The sequence below is a fragment of the Fibroporia radiculosa genome (genome assembly GCF_000313525.1).
Source record: "Fibroporia radiculosa TFFH 294 genomic supercontigs, scaffold2057, whole genome shotgun sequence".
Lineage (NCBI taxonomy): Eukaryota > Fungi > Basidiomycota > Agaricomycetes > Polyporales > Fibroporiaceae > Fibroporia > Fibroporia radiculosa.
Window position 1 is genome coordinate 119,728 of NW_012133331.1, and position 20,329 is coordinate 140,056.

General features: G+C 52.0%; 6 protein-coding genes across 6 annotated transcripts; 1 reads left to right on the top strand and 5 right to left on the bottom strand.

The window, feature by feature from the left end:
- Positions 1-93: 93 nt before the first annotated feature.
- On the bottom strand, positions 94-1,983 carry FIBRA_03551 (uncharacterized protein; the record flags this gene model as incomplete). Its single annotated transcript, XM_012325390.1, has 6 exons — positions 94-610; positions 666-746; positions 799-896; positions 954-1,383; positions 1,436-1,596; positions 1,648-1,983. The coding sequence occupies 6 exons, from the start codon at positions 1,981-1,983 to the stop codon at positions 94-96; spliced, it is 1,623 nt and encodes a 540-aa protein (XP_012180780.1).
- A 585-nt stretch (positions 1,984-2,568) lies between these two features.
- On the top strand, positions 2,569-6,908 carry FIBRA_03552 (uncharacterized protein; the record flags this gene model as incomplete). The annotated part of the gene is made up of 12 exons (XM_012325391.1): positions 2,569-2,595; positions 2,651-3,097; positions 3,149-4,167; positions 4,224-4,487; positions 4,544-4,715; positions 4,782-4,961; positions 5,010-5,075; positions 5,129-5,374; positions 5,414-5,790; positions 5,848-6,196; positions 6,249-6,768; positions 6,823-6,908. The coding sequence occupies 12 exons, from the start codon at positions 2,569-2,571 to the stop codon at positions 6,906-6,908; spliced, it is 3,753 nt and encodes a 1,250-aa protein (XP_012180781.1).
- Positions 6,909-7,108: 200 nt separating this feature from the next.
- Positions 7,109-10,143, bottom strand: FIBRA_03553 (uncharacterized protein; the record flags this gene model as incomplete). Its single annotated transcript, XM_012325392.1, has 12 exons — positions 7,109-7,789; positions 7,843-8,028; positions 8,082-8,153; positions 8,212-8,348; positions 8,429-8,939; positions 8,990-9,079; positions 9,133-9,176; positions 9,231-9,263; positions 9,317-9,354; positions 9,603-9,682; positions 9,744-10,019; positions 10,078-10,143. 12 exons carry the CDS (start codon positions 10,141-10,143, stop codon positions 7,109-7,111), a joined length of 2,214 nt encoding a protein of 737 aa, XP_012180782.1.
- Positions 10,144-10,579: 436 nt separating this feature from the next.
- Positions 10,580-11,066, bottom strand: FIBRA_03554 (uncharacterized protein; the record flags this gene model as incomplete). The annotated part of the gene is made up of 3 exons (XM_012325393.1): positions 10,580-10,693; positions 10,750-10,980; positions 11,040-11,066. The coding sequence occupies 3 exons, from the start codon at positions 11,064-11,066 to the stop codon at positions 10,580-10,582; spliced, it is 372 nt and encodes a 123-aa protein (XP_012180783.1).
- Positions 11,067-11,124: 58 nt separating this feature from the next.
- FIBRA_03555 (uncharacterized protein) lies at positions 11,125-13,028 on the bottom strand (the record flags this gene model as incomplete). The annotated part of the gene is made up of 12 exons (XM_012325394.1): positions 11,125-11,150; positions 11,202-11,393; positions 11,446-11,470; positions 11,525-11,640; positions 11,699-11,836; positions 11,891-12,003; positions 12,057-12,189; positions 12,243-12,303; positions 12,357-12,504; positions 12,563-12,608; positions 12,665-12,799; positions 12,860-13,028. 12 exons carry the CDS (start codon positions 13,026-13,028, stop codon positions 11,125-11,127), a joined length of 1,302 nt encoding a protein of 433 aa, XP_012180784.1.
- A 341-nt stretch (positions 13,029-13,369) lies between these two features.
- On the bottom strand, positions 13,370-17,545 carry FIBRA_03556 (uncharacterized protein; the record flags this gene model as incomplete). The annotated part of the gene is made up of 19 exons (XM_012325395.1): positions 13,370-13,625; positions 13,674-13,777; positions 13,845-13,891; positions 13,945-14,045; positions 14,096-14,196; positions 14,256-14,678; positions 14,764-14,859; positions 14,925-15,070; positions 15,251-15,344; positions 15,400-15,425; positions 15,477-16,318; positions 16,407-16,482; positions 16,514-16,694; positions 16,744-16,860; positions 16,918-16,997; positions 17,062-17,129; positions 17,183-17,271; positions 17,325-17,410; positions 17,488-17,545. The coding sequence occupies 19 exons, from the start codon at positions 17,543-17,545 to the stop codon at positions 13,370-13,372; spliced, it is 2,991 nt and encodes a 996-aa protein (XP_012180785.1).
- Positions 17,546-20,329: the final 2,784 nt, after the last annotated feature.

Below are 20,329 nucleotides of genomic sequence, written 5' to 3' on the forward strand. Positions count from 1 at the left end.
CAGGGATCTAGCGAGCCCCATCCATGCAACATACGCGCATCACCATAAGGCGAACCTGACTCCTTTCAACGGGGAGTTGGGTAGATGGTATCGTTATGGGTTAAGGAAAAGCGCGACGGGACCGAGCGTCGACACGAGGTCCAAATGACCCTGGCCGTTACCGTTTTTCCAAGAAAAGGACGGGTATGACGAAGGCCGGGTACCAGAACCTACCCATCCAGCAAGTTTTGAGGACTGTATGGTATCGAAATCAACCCTTCGTTCCGATGTGGTATCGACAGCAGTCGTCAGTGAGACCGGTTCGTACACCCCCAAGTCATATTGCGCAAGGGCACCAATGGTATCGATAGATGAAGTGATCACGTCTGCGGTCTCGAAGGTAGTGCTGACATCGAATGTACCGCTGAACTTGTTGTCGATACTCAGAAACGCTTTTCCAACACTGCTCTCGGCGTGCAACATGAGTGTGGCGGGTGACGAATCTAACAAGTGTGTGGCCGCGACAGCAAGAGGTGCATTGAAGGTCCGGAAATTGGTTATAAAGTTAGGTGCTTTCTGCGCTGGGAGGGCAGCAGGGGGCAGGTATAACTGAACACTGGCATTTAAAGCTCTGTATATAAGTGAGCAGTCAATACCACAGCCCCGGACCATTGAGCAAGACTTACGCATTGCCAGTGCTTACGTCCAGGAAAGTGGGCAAATTGATGAATCCATCATTATATAAAGAAATGTTTGCATCGATCGGCCTGTGATGATGTTAGACGTCGTCACAATTAGCAAAGATAAAAAGGCTCGTACGCGGAGATAGTCTCTAACACGAGAGATCGAGAAACATTGAACGATCCCTCAATCTCCGCCAGCGCAGTAGTCACTGTGAGTGAGGAGGCATTCATCGCCTGCATACAAAACAGCCACCATGAAATATACACCTGGAAATTGATTAGGAGACTAACCTCGACATGAACGTCTGATTTTGGCCCAGCAATGGTCACCATGTCGAAGTCAATATACGAGAGGTCCGAGAAGCGCTGTGTGAAAATGGGTAGTCTTGTGGTGAATTGGGATATGTGCAGGGACGGCGCCTGTGGAAATAGGAATGTCACATTGAAGCTTAGGGTCTCGTCTTCTGATATGTCGGTTGGAACGTAGAGATAGACTCCGTTGCTGCTCGATATGTTGAGCAGACACACGTTTGTACGGTCTATCAAGCTCGGGTTGGAGTAGTGCATTGACACCGATACCAGCGCATCGTCGATAGTGGGGTCTGAGTTGACGTCCACCAAGAGAGAACCGGATATGTTTTGAGGATTGGTCACGTTGGATTGATATGACACGTTGGAGTACACAAAGATAAGGCCGTCGAGGGGCACGGAATATTGTAGCCTGAATACAACGTTTGAATGTCGAATGCACAATCATAACACTAGCTACTCACATTGACAGATCGTCCGCCAATTTTGTCCAATCGTTGCAGCTCACAGCAGAGCTCTCGAGTAATGGGGCGTCGTCGCTGTCGGCGATCAAGCTGGGCGCGCTGGTAGTCGTTGAGCTTGCTGAGTACATCGCCTGTCGCTCGTAGCTTCGATGCCGCAATTTCTAAAGAGCTGAGATAAGTTTTGCAATGACAGTGAAGCAGATTTAACGGACCACTACGATGACAGGAACTCCAACAGCCACCGTTAGAACAAAATATACTACAAGAGCATACAGCATCCCTCGCTTGAAGCGAGCATTGGTGTGTTTGGGCCAGCATCCCCTGTGTGCTTGATGGTCTTGCTGTTGCTGTCGCGCTTGGTGATCCTGCTGCGCTTGGACACGACGATCGTGCTCTAAGCATGGCTGTTCAGAGATCGGCAGAGACTGGCAAGACTCGTAGCTCGGGAGAGACGGGGTAGGGGTACAAGGACGGACTACCGAGCGGGCGTCGTCAGTAAGGAACTTATTGGAATTAAGTAGCTCGTCGGAGTCGTCAAGTATGATCATTGTCACCGGCGAGCGGTGAGGGGCATTGAGACAGCAACGGAGGCTTCAGATGTCGATGAGGTGGTGGGCACTGATGAGGGCGTCGCTGAAGTGAAGTCGATTCCCAGCCAGTTCTCACAGGTTTCCTCTCGCTCCTCATTCGATATGCCGTCGATGTCACAGTAGCTGTCACACCAGATGACCATGACCAGCGCCGATCAACGGGCCGTGACAATACTTACACGCTCGTTTACCGTCCGTTGATAATATCAACATCGCAAGCATACAAACTCTTTAGAAAAAATTCATTAATTTTATTTAAAATGAAACAAATCTGATTATCGCATTGAAACACCGGTTGCCAGTGACATCGGACGAGCACCGTCGTTCGGAGCAGTCGTGTACATTGGGGAAGCGTGTTGCTGCTGAATATAGCAGTTGTGTCCCACAGTCATAGCAAGCCCTTTGGGCCGCCCACGTATACGGGGATCTTCCAAGTTCCCCACTCCTCCACATTCTGCGGCACCTGTTCGTTGCAGGTTGGTTCGTCGCCAGGTTTCTCCCCGTCATAGGCCCATTGTTTCTCGGACACCCGTCTTTCACAAAATGTCTCTGAACGCCGCTGATATTCAGGTAAGGCATTTAGTGTCACTGTGCACGGCAACTAACGGGTTTCTTTCATATATAGAAGAAGCACGAAGGCGACCAGGAATCCCCCTCGGTACAGCCTGAAACGTCTTCGGCTGACGGTCATTTTACCCAGTCCAATGGCCATATCGAACCGGATTTCCAGGAAGCGTTCCCGTCTCTTGCCCCGTCTTCCCAAGTGTCGAGCAAACCTGCGGCTACGGCCTGGGGCTCTGCTGTAGGCCCACGCATCAGGTCCACAATCCCTAAACAGGTCATGTTTACTGACTCGTTCAATCTTTCTTCCGCGGATATTGCTGCCGCTGGCAAGGATGGCAAGCCGGTTTCTCCTGGTGAAATTATGAAGCAAGTCATGGCTCAGTACAAGGTCAAGCTCGACGCGTCTACCAACAACAGATCACGTCAGACTATGTTTTATCTCAAGGCGGAATCTCAGAAGGAACTTGAAAAGGCTAAGCGTACTCTGATCGCACTCCTCAGCCCTGTTGTAAGTCCCATTCTGCCTGGGATTCATTATCACGTTCACATTGATATGCAGATTTCTATAATCCTCAACGCGCCAGTTTCAACGATTCCCTCCATTGTCGGTACAAAAGGTGCAACTCTTATCAAAGTACGCGAACAGACGGGTGTGAGGATTGACATTCCACGTCGGGAGAATATCCCTGCCCCCAATGGAAATGGTGCTGCTCCATCTACATCTGGTGTGACTACTCCCCAGCCTACCGCGGATGATGAAGAGGAGGAGCCTACTGTTCCCATTACGATAACTGGTCCTCAATCTTCGGTGTTTGAAGCACAAGGCCTACTCAACGAGATTATCGCGTTGAGACGCTCCGGTTCCACTCAGCGTGTGCGCGATATTCCGGCTCATATTCTACCGTTCCTTATTCCTCGTCGAAGCATGTTCGAAGCGGCTGCTGAGGGTGGTAATGTATCGTTGTCGTTGAACCAGTCCTTGCGCGAAATCACTGTCTCGGGTGAGCGTGAAGCCGTTCTTCGCGTGGTCGAAACTATCCGGTCAGCCATGGACTACTTCTCGAAGGAGGTTACGAAACTACAAATTACCTTGCCCAAACGCCAGCACCGTTTACTCACAGGTGTTGGTGCGGATGACATCATGGCGAAGAGCAAATGTGCTGTACTCATTCCCCAACCCGAGGAAGCTAGCGAGGAGATAGTCGTGTGGGGTAAGCCGACGGAACTTTCAACTGGTTTACAGGCGGTGATGGAGAAGGCGAATTCGGCATATATCCACGAATTCCCGCTCCCTGGTCCTATTGCGCTCTCTCGTCAGTTGCTCACGTACTTTACGCGTATTGACTATCCGCAAACGCTAAGCTACTCTAATCCCGGCATTTCGGTCTACACGCCCCCGGCTGCTACTATCGAAAGATCTACTGTCCTGAACGTAGACATTGTTGGTGACAAACCCGCCGTCGATACAGCGGTTAGTCAGCTATCGGCCCTCATTGGAAAACTCATAGGCGCTACGAAGGAGGTCAATATCGACTGGCTGGTACACCGTATCATCAATTCGAATAAGAATGCTAAGAAGTATGCATGAAGGCGTGATTCGTAACTGATTTGACTGACAGCTGATTGACATACAGGATCAAGACCTTCCATGAAACGTATAATGTCGTTGTATATTTCCCACCCGAGTCGGCGGAGCAGTCTTCAGTGCTACTCGTGTATGATCCTACCTCACCTTCGGCGTCACCATCTCCAGATGAGAAAGCCAAGAACCTCGAAGAGGTGGAGAAGGAGTTACTCAAGATGGCGCGCGACGCTGCTGATGTAAAGACACAGACGGTGCCTGTAGAGAAGAAATGGCACGAGGCTGTCGTTGGCCAGGGTGGCACCACTCTAAATGCGTAAGTATGAAGATTAAACATTTGTAACAGCGATCAGCTCAGATGTATCGCTGCAGGATCATTGGTGAGGATAAGACACTTTCCATCAAGGTTGGTGCCGACGCTGGGGATACTTCCACCGAAGATGTCATCCTTGTCCGTGGCATTAGTGCCGATGTGGATCGTGCAGTGAAGGAAATCCTGAAAATTGTGGAAGATGCTAAAAATGATGAGATTGTCAGTGGTTATGTATGTACAACTTCTTCGGCGATGAGGGTTTGGTCTGACAGTCTTCGATGACATATGTGGTCGTAGTCGATTGAGTTTGACATAGACAAGGAATATGTCGGTCGAATTGTAGGATCTCAAGGCTCAGGCGTCAACAGGCTCCGCGATTCGCTTGGTGTCAAGATTGATTTTTCTGACGATGTAGACGAGAAAGAAAAAGATATCGGTAAGAAAAAGAAGACGGCTCACGCGAAGTCCCATGTTAAGGTCTGCTTTTTTCTCTGCCATATGATTGAAGGCTTATGATATGTGCAGATTGTGGGTCGCAAAGAGAATGTCGAGGAGACCAAGAAGCGGATCCTCGCACAAGTCGAAAGACTCGTGGGTGTTAAAATCCGACGTCAATTTTCGCCGCTGATCCCAACTTCCTTCAGGCCGATGAGACTTCGGAGGTCTTGAAGATCCCTCATCAGTACCACGCCGGATTGATCGGGCAGGGTGGTAAATACGTTATTCGCCTGGAAGAGAAGCATGGTGTCAAGATCACTTTCCCTCGGGAATCGGCCGAGAACGGCGAGGGAAGGACCAGGGAACAACTCAAACCTGACGAGGTTCTTGTCAAGGGCGGCCGGAAGGGCGTCGCAGCTGCTAAATCTGAATTACTTGATGCGAGTCCAATCGTGATTATGCTTTGGTTGCTCACTGACGTAGTCGAATAGGCTGCTGATTTCGAGAAAGAAAACGATCATGTCATTAACTTCACCATTCCAAGTCGGACTGTTGCTCGCATTCTTGGCAAAGGCGGTGCTTCTATCAGGGAGATAAAGGATATGACCGGCACCCAGATTGACGTTGACAGAGCAGACGACAAGATCACTAATGTCAGCGTGCGGGGTTCGAAGCTAGCAATTGCAGAAGCCAAAGCAGCTATTCTTGCCATTGCCGAACAAATTGGTGAGGAGACTACTGACTCGGTCGAGGTAGAGAGCAGATTTCACCGTGCTATCATTGGCGCGGGCGGTCAAGGCTTGAAGGAACTGATCGTTCGTTGCGGGGGTCCGTCTGACTCCAAGGCGCAAGCGGGCCTTGTCCGATTGTGAGTATCTCCCATCACATATGTCTCTGGCATTTGTTGAGTTCACACATCATGTAGCCCTCGTCAGGGTGAACCTTCCGATGAAGTCCGTCTTCGTGGCGAACCCAAGCTTGTTGCCAAGATTAAAGCTGAGCTAGAGAACACTGTGGCTGCTCTCAGGGACCGCATCGTGCTTGCCGTGGAAGTTCCTGCTGCGCAGCATCGTGCTCTGATTGGCCGGGGTGGCCAGCATCTAGTTGAGTTGCAAAATCGGACTGGAGTACAAGTCCAATTCCCTGGCTCCCGCTCCTACCATCAAGTGGGCGAGCCTGAGAATGCTGCAGACCTGAATGGCGTTGATCCTGCCAATATAGTTAAGGTGTCCGGTCCTAGAGCTGGTTGCGAGAAGGCTATTGATGAATTGAAGGTGTGAATGAAGAATCTCTCGGCCTGCTTACTGTGACTGATGACTTGTGTAGACACAAGTGAAGCCTGCCGCGCCGGAGGCGGTTATGGCTACAGTGACCGTGCCGTTGAAATACCATCATGCCGTTACACAGCAAGGGAATTTCTTCCGCACGCTGCGTTCATCCGGTGTATTAGTTGAACACTCTAAGCTTCCTCAGAAACCTGCTGTGCCCCCACATCCTGTTCCTCAGGCCGATGCGGCAGAGGCACGCATCGACGATACCGAAATTGCTGCGGGTGCACCTGAGGTACAATGGCAAGTTGTGCCAAACTACCAGGATGCCGAAGAGGGCGACTCAGATTGGACATTGAAAGCTCGCGATCAGGCCAGTCTAGATAAAGCCTTAAAACTCACACAAGAGGCGATTGAGCATGCCGAGAAGATGTCTCACGTCGGCTTCTTAACGCTCCCTGACCGTTCATCGTTCCCAAGGATCGTTGGATCAAAGGGAGCCAACGTTGCTCGGTTGCGAAATGAGAGCGGAGCTGATATCACTGTCAGCCGTGATGATACCACAATTACGGTCATCGGTATGCCCACTGTTCAAATTGTCTTGATTTCCAATCCTAACAACTAGCGTACAGGCTCTGAGGATGCAATTGAGACCGCTAAAGAGGCTATCCTCAAAGTTGCCTCTCAGAGCCGTTCAAGGGGGCGTCGCGATGTCTGAAGTGAATAAAACCTCATTGGAAGGGGGATATGTTGGAGAGTCAAGTTGACAGGACACTGAAGAAGTCATAACTACATGCTAGCTATTGGATATACCACAGCTTTCGCACACTGCTACAGCACATTAGGGTCTATAATGATAATGGCGACATTCCACGGGGTACATTAGAGAATGAAATAACTAAAATATATCCGAAAGCATCACATATCCATGGGAACACCATCTATGTCGTCAAATATAGGCTCTCCGTCCAGGTCATCCCCAATCGGTACTCCATCGACATCATCCATCAGCTCACCGTCAATGTCATCAATAGGTTCTCCATCCACATCGTCCTTTATAGGCTCTCCGTCCACGTCGTCAATGGGCGTACCGTCAATATCACTGCCCTCGTCCATAGGCTCTCCGTCGTCGTCGTCGTCGTCAGCCGCATTGGCGGATTGGGCAAGTTCTTCAGCAGGCTTGAAAGAACTTGCTGTGAACTTAGATGTGAAAACAGGTGAAATTTCTTTCACTTCGCTAACAACCTGCTCATCCTGAAGTTTGGATTCTTCTGGCCTTATTGAGCCCTCAAGCCTTTCCCGCAATTCTAAGGTAAAGTCAGGTGGAAAGACGATCCAATCTTCCCAAATGTCCACGACTGAGGTAATCTGCTTCTTGAATGTTTCAGCCGTGATACGCCCAGGAAATGAATGATAGATGGTTGAAAGATGGTCAAAGACGAGACCAAGGCGTGATTGAAACTCCTGACGGAATTTCCAGGCCATCGGCAAAGGAGCGGCAGAGTTGTGAAGGATGTCGCAAATCAAGTGTAATCTAGCCACCTTGCGTGGAACAGGGGTTCCGTCGAGCACAAGGGATGCAGTGATTATATCCGATACCTATCAAGGTAGCATAAGATAGATGTTACGAATCATTAAGGCATTAGAATTACCTCTCCAGCAGCTTCAGCGTGTTCAAGGCTGAATGCCATACAACGCGCAATTTCTCCCCTGCGACCAGTGAGAGCGCGAAGCATAGCCTCAAATCTCCGCCGGGAAAGCTTCCCGAGCTCATTCTTCCGACCTCGCTCTCGTTCAGACTCTTCCGCGGAATCCGTAGAGTAAACGGAATTGTAGCCCTAAAAGAGACGTCAGTATGGTTTGAACTTGACGAAGCTACATTGTCACTGACATCGTCATCGAATTGGGGATCTTGTATTTCTCGCTTATCGACCAGTGAGCGATAGAGCCGGTTTCTGCGATGCTTCAAATAATGTGACATTGGTACCACGAAAAGGAATTTGGATCCAGACCTCACTCACATCCTTTCTCATGAATGCATACTTTGGGTTATTTCGTTCGCGTTCTCGCAAACTTTCTTCATATTCTGCATCATGACCCTTCACCTCAGACGCCACAAGCCTGATAAATTGGTCTGATATCTCATCACCCTCAATCACTAGAGGTCCATGAGGACTACGAGAGTGTCGATGACGTGGGGAGCGACTGTCATTATTGAAGTGGCGATCACGGCTATACGAGCGTCGACGGCCATGACTATATGAACGGGAGTGCTCACGATCGTGTGAACGACTGCGTGAACGGTGACTAGAACGATGATTTGACCAGTCCTTGCTTCTCGACGGTGAGCGAGAATAGGACGGGCGGCCCCCGTGACCACGGGAACGGCTTCTGCTTTTATATTCGGGGGATCTCGACCTGGATCTAGATCGAGAGGGCGACCTTGACCTAGATGCAGGTTTTTTTGTGACTGCTGATGTTTCTCTTCAATTACAGGCTGACACAGTATATAAAATGCAACTGCACCGTAGAGGGGCTTCGCAGCAATGGGGACGGCTTTGCTCCATCCAACTCGCAGAATCGAACCGCCCCAATCAAATCCATCCAGCTCTCGGAGAGCTGCTTCGGCATCCTTGCGTTTCATAAAAGATACAAAGCCGCTAAGCCCTGAATTTTTTGTCCGCCTTGACGTCGTCATGTCCGCGCCAGGCCCGTGGGTGGCATCTCCGCGTGGCCACATTATTTTGACCTGCTTAAGTGTTATAGAAGTGAGAACATGCCGTTATACCATACACTTACAGAGCCAACTGGACCAATGCGAGCGAAGAAATTTCCCAAACTTTGCTCGCTCACATGGGGCGGGAGATTCGCAACAAAGATATTGGAAGTCTAACCCAATGTGGTCATCAGATCCTGCGCTATCTGTCACAGTAAGAATTTACCTCAGGATCCCCTCTATCCTTACTACCGCTTTGACCCTCATACGCTGCGTGGGGAGCCATTGGCACACTAAACATGCCCTAACTCACAAAGGACGAACCTGCAATAGAGGTGACGGATCGTCCATGGGTTACTACAGAGTAAAAGTCAGACGGTGCAATATAAAACAGTGTCGATTCTGCCCACCATGTCTGGACAATCTTGCTTCTCTGTCCGCCTGGTCTCTTTGTCTACATGAGCACCAGCATATTGCCAGAATGAAGATAGTGCCAAACAAGTACAGATAAGGCGAGGACGAGGACATATGATAACGTAAGTAGATATGTTCAGGATCAGGTCGACTGAGGTCGTAGCCGCCACACTGAGCATATCTACTCATTCCGAGGGCTTTCGACATATGCCGCTCCAGATCACCGTCCTCGCATTTACTGATACGTTGTGTACTGTCACAGGAGTCCTGAGAGCGACATACCTCTTGATTTCCTCCAGGAAAGAATCCATAGCACGCTTGCCCTTCGGTTTAGGGACTACAGGAGGCGGAGAAGGAGGCTGCTGCTCGAGGTTCAAATTTAACATCGACCCACCAGTCATGAGGCGACACAGAATTGCTCACCAGTTCCTCAAAAGTACGAGCAGGTGCTGCAGGTCTTCCTTTCGCGAAGGGCGCATATGTGCCCTCCTGGCCAGCTTTTACGAAAGCCGATCCGCCCTTTCTACGGTTCACCCCTTCCCCTTGAAATGCATCCAAGAATTCTGCATACGCCTTGGCCGCATTTTCTTCCTCCTCTTTTCGTTTGGCTTCCGCAGCCTCTTTCTCCTTCTCTCGCTTAGACTTGCGGACGGTGCCCTGCGTGTAGAGAGAGCGCTTCTGGTCATCAACTTCCTTTTGCTAACATAGGACAGTGGTGAGCATGGAAGGACAAATAATAAGTTCGTATCCGTCGCACTGGGAACGAAGAATCCTCGTCGTCGTTGTCGAAAAAGGCGGCGAGTTTCGACTTAGTCTTGTCCATTGCTGGCGATCAGACGTCAATTTGAGAGTACCGCGATCGTGAATACTCTAAGGTGGAGTGTTGGTCGCTGTTGAGAAAAATGCACAGTGTAATATCCCAGGGTGACGCTTTTGTAGTGCTGTCGGCGGTGGGCGTACTCGCGGCGAACGAGAGCAAGTGTTTAAGCGCCCATGTGCGGCGGTCACACAGCTTCAAGTTGAAGCTGAAATTAGAGCGAATTTAGAGTCGTGCTGAAGCATTGCTCCGCTCCTCATGCATCCTCATGCAAATGGATTTATATGCAGCACAGGTTAACTATCCAACATTCATGTAATCCAAGTAACCAGTCCGCGTCTCAAAGCTTGATTTCTCCCCGAGATCTCGGGGAGCATTAAGCGCTCGGGACTAACGGGGCAACCAAGCACCACTCCATTCCCTCAACAGTGTATCTAATACACTACATCAAGAGGCTAGCCATTCCCCCAGAGGCATATGCCATGGGCTTCATGGGTGGATGGGGCTTCGCATCGAATTGCGTATATTCTTGCGAGCCAGTAGCGTCGATGCGAATCTACACGCATGATTTTTTTGGTAAACGTTCATCATCGGGACTAAACCGCAACTTACGAATGCGCCCTTGTTGCCTGCCTGGTCGACATAATTCGGTGCTGAGAAAACAGTGGTGCATAGCCCATCATGCTCGATAGCGTACCCATCTAATTCTGATCTATTAATGCTCAAGGACAGTGTTTCGTAACCCTCACCTTGCCGGACTTCATGGCTACGAATGATACCGGTTACACCGTTTGCTTGACACCACCGTTTCGTCACATCGGGACCGAACGCAATACCGACACCCTTTCACGGACCGGCACATGAGATTCACAGCGCTTCAGAGCTAAGGGGCTGAAACGCACCCGTTTACTGGGGCCCCTTCCCGGCATGTCTTGTGGGTCTGTCCATAACAGCTATAATACCTCCCATCCGAATCTATTCTCATCATTATTGGCTATGCTTGCTTACCTCGCCTACAAAGAATAGTGAGTTTCAGAAATCGTGTCTGAAATTAAGGCACGTACACATCAATCCTTCCTGTCCGGGCTGGCGACCTATCCGCTCAATCTTGCGAATATCTTCTAGTGTGACACCGTCCTTGCTAAACAGACCGCCGTGGACTACAAAGTAGCGCTTTTTCCCTTCTGGTGACAAAATTGCATTTCCTATGGGCGAGGCTGGAGGTTGAGTGGCACATATTAAGGTTGCCAGTGGCACTAGGGACTTCAATGACTACATGGATAGCGAAGAGGGAGATGGCAGACATACTGGTGGTGAAGATATGCGAGAAAAGCTATAAAAAATAAGTGTGGATTCTTAGGTGTATGATGACATTGCCAAAGTATACCTTGTACGTCTGGTCACCGTGTTTATGTTTGGCTTCTCCCTCGAAGCCGTAAGTACGATTCATCTCCTTCGTCTCGTGGTTTCCACGATTGATGTACATTGTTTTTGGATACAGCCCTAAGGGGAATGTGAGAAAAATTGCAAAGCACCTCGCCGCCACGATGCAAATGCTCACATTTGTACGCGAGAGCAGTGATGATAACCTCGATCGACCAAGACCCACGATCGACGAGGTCGCCATTCATCAGTAGACAATGCTTGTCGGTAGGTATGCCCGTCAAAGAATACAGATGCAATAAATCATAAAATTGACCTTCCGAGTGGGCCAGTGAATGAGCGGCCAACATAAAATAGCGACCGAACATACCGTGAACGTCGCCGATAACATCGCAAGTCATCCCATCTTCTAGGTCTAACGTGACCAGACTTTCTTCCTGCGCGAAGTATGTATGTGCGCCTAGCACAATTTCCCAGACATATCTTCAAGGGCGTCGATCGAATGCCTACCAGAAGACAGTGCCGTATAGTCTCACCGTCGTGGAAGGGTCTTCCCATCTTTAAACCATTCAATCATGGCGTTGATAAAATCCAAGTCGATGCTGAATTTTCCTTCGTCTGTTGTCGGTAACGCAGGACCCTGGTAGTCGCGGTCTACTTCACATCCGCCTGAATCTTATCGATCAACTACCGGAAATTGCAACAAAATATGACAGTCAAACCTTCGGCAATGATCTCGTAGCACCTGTCTACCGGACTTGCTTCCTCCTCCATCTCTATGGCCTGTGCACGAGCGCGTTGTATCTGATCACCAGACGATAAAGCGACGGACTGACCTTTTCGAACTCGGCTTTACGCAGAATCTTCTGCGTGCTGTCTAGTTGGGTTCTGACAAGCTGATTTTGGGGCTCCAATGTGAGCAGCTTGCGGAAATCAGCAATTGCCTTTTTGTACTGTAGGGTTTGAAGATAGCATGTAGCGCGACTTGAAAATGTGTGGGATATCGGATACTGTAGATTATAGAGCCAAATTTCGAACACACCGGTAATACGCCTTAGCATACTTTGGATCCAGTTGTATGGCCGTGCCTAGGACAGCACAAAACTCGTGAACATAGATCACTGGGAAATTGTTGTGGACGTACTGGCGTCGGTGAGGCCATACCCATGCTCCTCAAGCTTGACCCTAGTGTATGCACGATTGCACCAGAGCGTTGCATCATGTGGGTTCAGCTCGATAGCCTTCGAGTACAACTGGGCTGCCTTGTTGAAGTCATGGCCTGAATTGAAGCATGAGTCCGTCCGGCGTGCAGCTCCGAGTGTCTTTAACGCTCACATACTTGTAAACGCTTTGTTGGCCTCTGCTTTTACCTTGGCCGCTTCTGCCTTTGCCTCCTCCGAGACATGTTCTTGCAGCGTCAAGTTGGACAAGGCCGGCGACGGTGGAGGAGACGTTGCTGGAGTGGAGATGGTGGGAGACGAGGGCACCGATGAGGAGGGTTCGCTCATTTCTGGATGTGCTGAGTATCGCCTGGACGACGATCGAGAATGGACCTGGATGCGGGGGGGATGAATAGAGCTGATCGTGTGCTAAAAGAGACGACGCGTCTTGAATGTGGCTGATGTAAGCGCTTGGAAGAATCGGAAGTGGCACCTGCCTTCTAGGTTCTCGAGATCAGCGTTGCCGCAATTCTAACTCTGGTCCGCTGGGAATTCCCGTATCCGCGTTATTCACAGCTTGCTTCCATAAATCCATGAACGAACAAGTTACTACGCGGGCAGCATGCTAAGCTGAACTGGATTAATTCCACATTCATGTTGCAACTTACACCGCTGAGTCTACTTCTGAACTACACAACACTTGACAAATCGAATGCCGTCGCTCCGTCGCTCTTGGTAGCTACCCCCTTCTCTGTTACGATGGCGGTAATGAGCTCAGCCGGCGTCACGTCGAAACTTGGGTTGTACACGCCCTCGCTGTCCCGTCCCTCCGGCGTCACCATCACCGTCGCCTGCTCCTTCACACCTTGTGCGCCCACTGAAGCTGGGTAGAGTGCCCCCCGGACGAGGCATGCCTCCAGTGGTGGCCGGTGTTCAATAGGAATTCTGTGGATTGGGATCAGCTCAGCTCCATCCACTCACGATGCCACTCACGCGCTACCGTCTGCGATGTCGAGATCGACTGTGCTGATGGGGGCGACGACGACGAATGGGATCTTGTGGCGAGCAGCAAGCACGGCAGCGTTATACGTCCCAACCTATGTTATGCGCGTATAGTGCCTCCGTCAGCGAAGGCCGTCCTGATCTGGAGTAAGACAGCATTACCTTGTTTGCGGTGTCGCCATTCCGTGCTATCCTGTCAGCGCCGACAGCTATTTGCTATATCATTACCAGCTTTGTGGGGTAGATACAGCAGAGAACTTACCAATAGCATGGATCTGGTTATGCTGGAAGAGCGAACCGACCATGCTGTCGCAGAGCATCGTCGACGGTATCCCAAGAGTTTGTAGCTCGAACGCAGTGAGCCTGTTCATCAATGAGTCTCAAGGCGGAAGATGATGCGACGAGTCACTCACCGCGAACCCTGGTGATATGGCGTCGATTGAGTGAAGTAGGCCCGATTCAACACTCCTGTCTCGTGGAGGTAGGTGATCAGACCAAGGGCCGTGCCATAGCCCTTGCAAGAGCAAGTCGTTATAAGACTGTAGTCGTTGCGAGATCAAAGGAGCCACGCACTGAGGTCGCCAGCGACCCGGTGTTGCATACCGTCATCACATTTAGGCCCGTACCGGGCTGCCCGCTCGCCTTGACCCTCTCCAGCAGCCACTCGCCTCCCCACTTCGACATCTGCTTGTTCCTGCTCACGTCCTCGGCGTCGATCTCCCTTCCCTCCGCAATGAGATCATATGCGATCGCCCGCGCATCCTTGCCAGCCGCTACGGACGCCTGGAGCGTGCGGGTCAGGCGACGCGTCGCTGCCCCGAGGTTCACCGCGGTGGGGCGCGCGGTGTACAGGAACGCGAGGTGTCTTGAGACATGCGATTCCAGTGCTTGGGGAGAGGAGAGAAAGTCGGGAGCGGGATCTGCTTGGAGGGCCCGGGAGAGATCCGACGCGACGGCGAGGGCGGCGAGGGACGCGATAGCGGGTGCACCGCGGATCTGAGGGGACGACGACGACGACGAAAGCGGACGATGTGGGTTAATGAAGGAAGCCAGCCTCGAACATGAGCTCGGGCGTACTGACTTTCATGGACTTGATCGCATCGTGGGCTTGCTCGATGGTATTGATCTCGATGAATTCGGTTGTATGCGGCAGGAGGAGCTGGTTTACAATCTCAATCTTGTCTCCAGTTGTCCTGATTGATGTGAGTCCGGGCATCTCGTTGATTGCAATCAGCTGAGTACTCCAGAGTTGGGGTCGGGATGAGTGGTGGCGGGGAGGGCAAGTAGATGGCCTTCGAGAGGCGAGGCGAGGTCAAAATTGCAGTCGAGATCGTTCATTAAATTTGGATCGATCGGTCCCTCTCGTGCCTCTCCGGCTTTCTCGGAATCTGCACGTGGAGATAAGTACCTCGCGCGGCACTGGAGGCTGCACCAAAATACCACTTTGTAGCTGTGCTCAACTCAGAACTTTATATGTGGGTATCAGGAATAGAGGAATACAGCAATCACTAATCATAAGTGCTCGACAAGACACTCCCAATAAGACTACGCCTGTGCAAGTTGCACACTGTAGTGTCCTGCTGATCCATCCAATTCGAGGATCTCGCAATCCGACTTGTCCCCGTTACCAATTTGCGTCTCTACACAAGTGAGATCCATCGGCTGAAGAGAAACAGTCATTCGCACATCTTTTACGTGCCCTGGACTGGATACGTACCTTATCCAACACCGTCATGGGCTGGTCTGCAATACGAACGTGAGTTAGACCACAAAAAGCGGCAGATATAAGCTCACGCCAAACTCCAGTGTTATACACTATCCCCTGTCCTGCAGACGCCACGAACGCGCGTAGGCTCTTCATATCCGGCCTATCATCTCCCCCGTTCTTCGCAACCACCACCAAATACCTACTCGCCGGGTCTCGTAGCTCCTCGCTCGAGCCCATTGGGATGAATGCTTGGTTCGTGTACGGGTGGCGTTCCAGCACTGTCACCGGAACCCGCCCACCAGGGTGGATCTTTGTCGGCTGGCAGCGGTACACAGACAGGCCTGCTGTCGCACCTGTGCCGGGCGGGTATGACGCGGCAATCGGTGCGAGCTTGTGGAACTTCTTCGCCGTTCCCTGGTTCGCGTCCGTCACACGTGTCGTACGCGGCGCGGGGACGGCATTGACATCATCATAGGCCTGCACAACTTGCCCAAAGGGCGCGAACGCCTCAGCAGTGAGGGGAAGCGCAAGGAGTCCGGGTCCAGTTGCGGGCCCAGAAGAGACAGAGGGGGCGACGGCCGGCTGGGGCGAGTTTACGCCGACGTTCTCTTCGACTGCAGTATCAGTAAGTGTCGCCGCGGTACCTGTGCGCCGACCGAACACGCGGATACGTTTGATTCCACCATCTGGGTATATCGTGATTCTGACATGCGTGAATGTTACATCATCAACATTCTCCAACTGGAACGAGTGCTCCCTATGCGGGCCGAGCTTCGTGCGCGGCAATATAACGGACCATCTGTCCTCTGGTGCATCTTGTGGAACCAGCTCATCGCTTGTCAGCGCGTGGAGCTCGCATGACTCCGGGAAGTTGCCTTTAAAGTGTGCGGTATCGATGACGACGTGTGAAAGGTGACCAGCATCTCCGCTGTGCGAGCAGAACGTAGGAATTCGTGGTATCAGTGAGTTTCGGCTCTAGATCGAACGATAGGGGGGATTTGAATGATATTACTGACAGTTTGATGATCGCCCAGTCCTTGTGGCCGCTCTTTCTGCTTCGTTTCGTCTCCCAGCCATCCCCCATATCCTTGCCTATCGCGGGATCGATTAGAATCGCACGGACCACAGACGGGCAGAATGAGAGACATGCCTCTTCCAGGGATGATCAGGTTGGATCCGACCCCGAAGTGCTGATCAGAGGTAAACACGACTCGGCCACCGGAGAACACATGGGCCAGGTCGAACTGCTTTGACGCATCGGCAGGGAAGACTGGGGCCACAAGGCCGTAGACACGGAATCGCGCCTGAGATTGTTACGGGAAGCGGCTGGGTACGTTCAGTAAGTGGACTTACTATGCCTCCATCAGGATACATGTTGAGTTTGACGTAATTCACCCCTGTGGTAGGGTTGATTTTGAAAAGGTGCCTTGAGCTGGGGCCCAGGTCCACCCTGGGCAGGATCTCGGACCACTGCATTCGTTCGGTGGCTTGTCATAAACCACACGATGATGGATTACAGGAACGCACCCTTGGATCGTCAGATTGGGGTGCGAGGGACCCATCGGGCAAGTAGAGGGCTTGGACTGAGACCTGTGGAGCTTCGTTTCCTGACCGCAGGCGGCGTAAGCGGACTGATGTGCATATGCACGTTCGTTGAACGGGGTTCCATACCATTGAAATGGGTGGTGTCCACGTCAAACCCGAAGATCGAGCCGGTTGTTCCTAATTTGAGGATGCACCTAGTCTCACGCGTTACGGAAGATGTCCATGCCGAGTATCACGTATCGCGCACCAATCGTACGTGGGATTGTGTCTTCTGGACTCCCAGCCACTGTATAGCGCGCCTTTGGGGCCGAATTGGCCTTTGAGGCTTGGTGGGGGCTTTCGGGCGTGAGCACGACGCATCGAGCTGGGGACATGACGGGGAAGTTTACCTCTACGAGGAGGAGATGGAATGCTTCTGCAAAAAACTCGTCGGAGACGGAGATGATGGATCCCCCGAGTGCGACGCTAGACAATTCTGATGTCAAATAAACGTGTCAGAGGGGCATGTTCGCTAGTAGATCGGGCGTCGGAGAAGATGAATGCTGTGCGCACCAATGGCGGTAGAGAAAGTCTCGGGGAAGCAATCCAGGGGGACGCGTTCGAAGGTCATCCTGACTTTGCGTGCAGGGATGGTGGTTAACGTCGAGATGAGGGTTAAGCTCGAGGAGAGAGGAAAACCGAAGGGTCGGGTCGAGCCTATGATGAGATGGATCAAGACGCCCGCGCTATCAGCGGCAAAGCGATCAAAGCAGGCGGCGATCCGCTACTCTAGTGCGACACTACACCGCGCCTGCACGAGCTTGTATCTTGTCCAGCACGATGCGGGCACGCCCCTCCATGTCTTGCGTCGGATATCACTGCACTGATAATATCAGGTCTTCATGTCTTGGATAGCACGGGCCAAATCAGATGACCGCAGACGCCCGTGCCGGAAAAGGAGGGTGTGGCATGGCAGGTGGAGTGGGCCCTCGACAATCACATGGAAGAGCACAGACCTCGTCAAGGACGCTAGCATGCCCGTCTGCGAGCTGACCCTGGCCTCTCTCTTTCCCCCATCCCACCATGATCGACCACTTTCTCGGCCGTCCCAGCCCCTCCTGGAAGAGAGCCCAGGTATGTCTCTCCCTCTTCCGCCACCCGCTCTCCCCTCACGCCCCCTCCCGCCAGGTCTTCTTCGTCATCTTGTTCTGGCTATGGCGCATCCTGCGAGGAAACCCGGGCGGACCGCGGATCCTGTGGCTCAGATGCGCAAATAGGGCCCTTAGTACGTCTCTCCGAGTGTTGTATGTCGCTCTATCCCCCTTCACATGGCTTGTCCAGAACGATTCACGCCGTGGCAACTCGTCGTCAGCACTCTGACCGGGGTGTATGCTGTCCGGAATCTTGATAAGATTCTCGGCCTCGGAGGTCTGTCCCTTCCCACGCCGTCCTCTCGCTTGCTCACCGTTCGTGACCTGCAGCACCCGAGCCACTGGCTGACCTGGTCAGTGCACATTCTCTGCAGATTTCTGCATGTCACACAGACTGCCACACTGACATGCGAGACAGTACTCACCTTCCTACTATCGAGCTACATGGATAAGCACAGGACTCGATGCTGGCTTCGCGACTGCCATGGCCATCCGTCCAAAATGGCTCAAAGAGTTTTGCTCCGTTCTGTTCTCACTATACTACATAATATATGCTAATGAAGCCGATGAGAAGGTATGCCAAGTAATGTCTCTGGTCCCTCAAAACGTGTCTCTCAGATCCCGATTCATAGCTCCGTAGATTCCGCGCTGTCCCCACTGTCGAAATGCTCCGCACAACTTGGGAGAAAACCACTAATCCATATGTATGTTTTGTACTCATCGATCACGGTGTGCATCACTAAGAGCAATGCTGTGCAGCTCCGAGCGCTCACTTACTATCCAAGCGTCACGGTGAGACGCAGAATATACATTCCTCGGCCGAGTGACTCCTCATACCAGCGTCCGGTGGTCGGATGGCTATTCTTCGCACCGCCGGAACATCATTTGTCTCGTGCGACAGAACTAATACTAGACATTCCTGGGGGCGGTTTCATCTCCATGACACCTGAACACCATGAGGAGCGTCTGCGCGCATGGGCCGTACGTACAGGAAAGCCGATCTTGTCCTTAGACTATGGTAAAGCACCTGAATGTAAGTTTGTTTATGGTGTGATCTGTCAGGAAGTCTTGCTTACATAGGATAGATCCGTACCCCTACGCTGTTGACGAGTGTTTCGACGCGTACCGGACGTTGGCCGAGTCAGCAGGCAGGATCATCGGAATGTCGGGCCATCAATACAGTGTCATCATCTCCGGAGACTCGGCGTGAGTTCACTAGCCTCAGATATTTGCATTCAGCTGACGTCTCAAAACAGGGGTGCGCACATTGTGGCATGTGTGATGCTGAAAATTGTGGAAACGCAATTAAATGTGTTACGTCCGACTGCGCTCGTGCTGTCGTATGCCACGCTCGACTTTAATTTCACGTCTTGGATGACGCCCGCAAATCTCCGCGTGCTGCAGTCCGAGCAGTCGTCGGGTCATATTCCCGACCTCGTTGCTCAGAAGGACCACTTCCAGCATATCAGTCCGTTGTCCATGGTAGGTGACCACAAAACCCTTCGCCGCCGACAGAGCTGGCGAGATGCGTTACGTAGCTTAGCGTCTTCGCCCACGGAGCTGCATAACCACCGTGCACGCCATAGAGCGCCTTCTACGCGGAACGTCAGAAACCACAGAGCAGACGCCCAGTCACATAACTATCATTCCGCGCCTGGCGCAGATGAAGCGGGTGATATGGCGGACGTTGAGGACGACGAAGAGCCCACTGAATCGGCAGACAAGGACCGGCCCCTACGAGCGAGGGTGCGTTTCTGCCCGCAGATCAATCAGGTCGTCCTCGAGCGACGGAGAGAAGAGGCCGAGGCCGAGTCAGCCTCTGCGACGTCTGAGGAGACTGCACCGTTGGGAACGAGGATCACCATGACGAGCCGTACAGGATACTTCCAGGACCGCATAATCTCCCCGAGCATGGTAAGTCGTTCTCTCGTCGTGGGACTGCTGCCTTCGGGCCCCGGCAGGCACATTCGCGGATAGCTGACTGGCTCACTGCTGTGCAGATGCGCGCGATGGCGATCCTCTACATTGGGCCGCACCGCAATCCAGAATTCACCACGGATTATCATATTTCGCCGATCCTTGCGCCGAGCCACCTCCTTGCACAGTTTCCCCCCATCCTCATGTCGTGTGGGGAAAAGGATCCGTTCGTGGACGACACAGTCATCTTCGCAGGGCGGGTGCGCGAGGCAAAGCGTGCACGCAGGCGAGAGCTTGATGCGCTACTATCTGGTGTGAGCACGAAGACTGCGTCGGAGGTGTGGCGG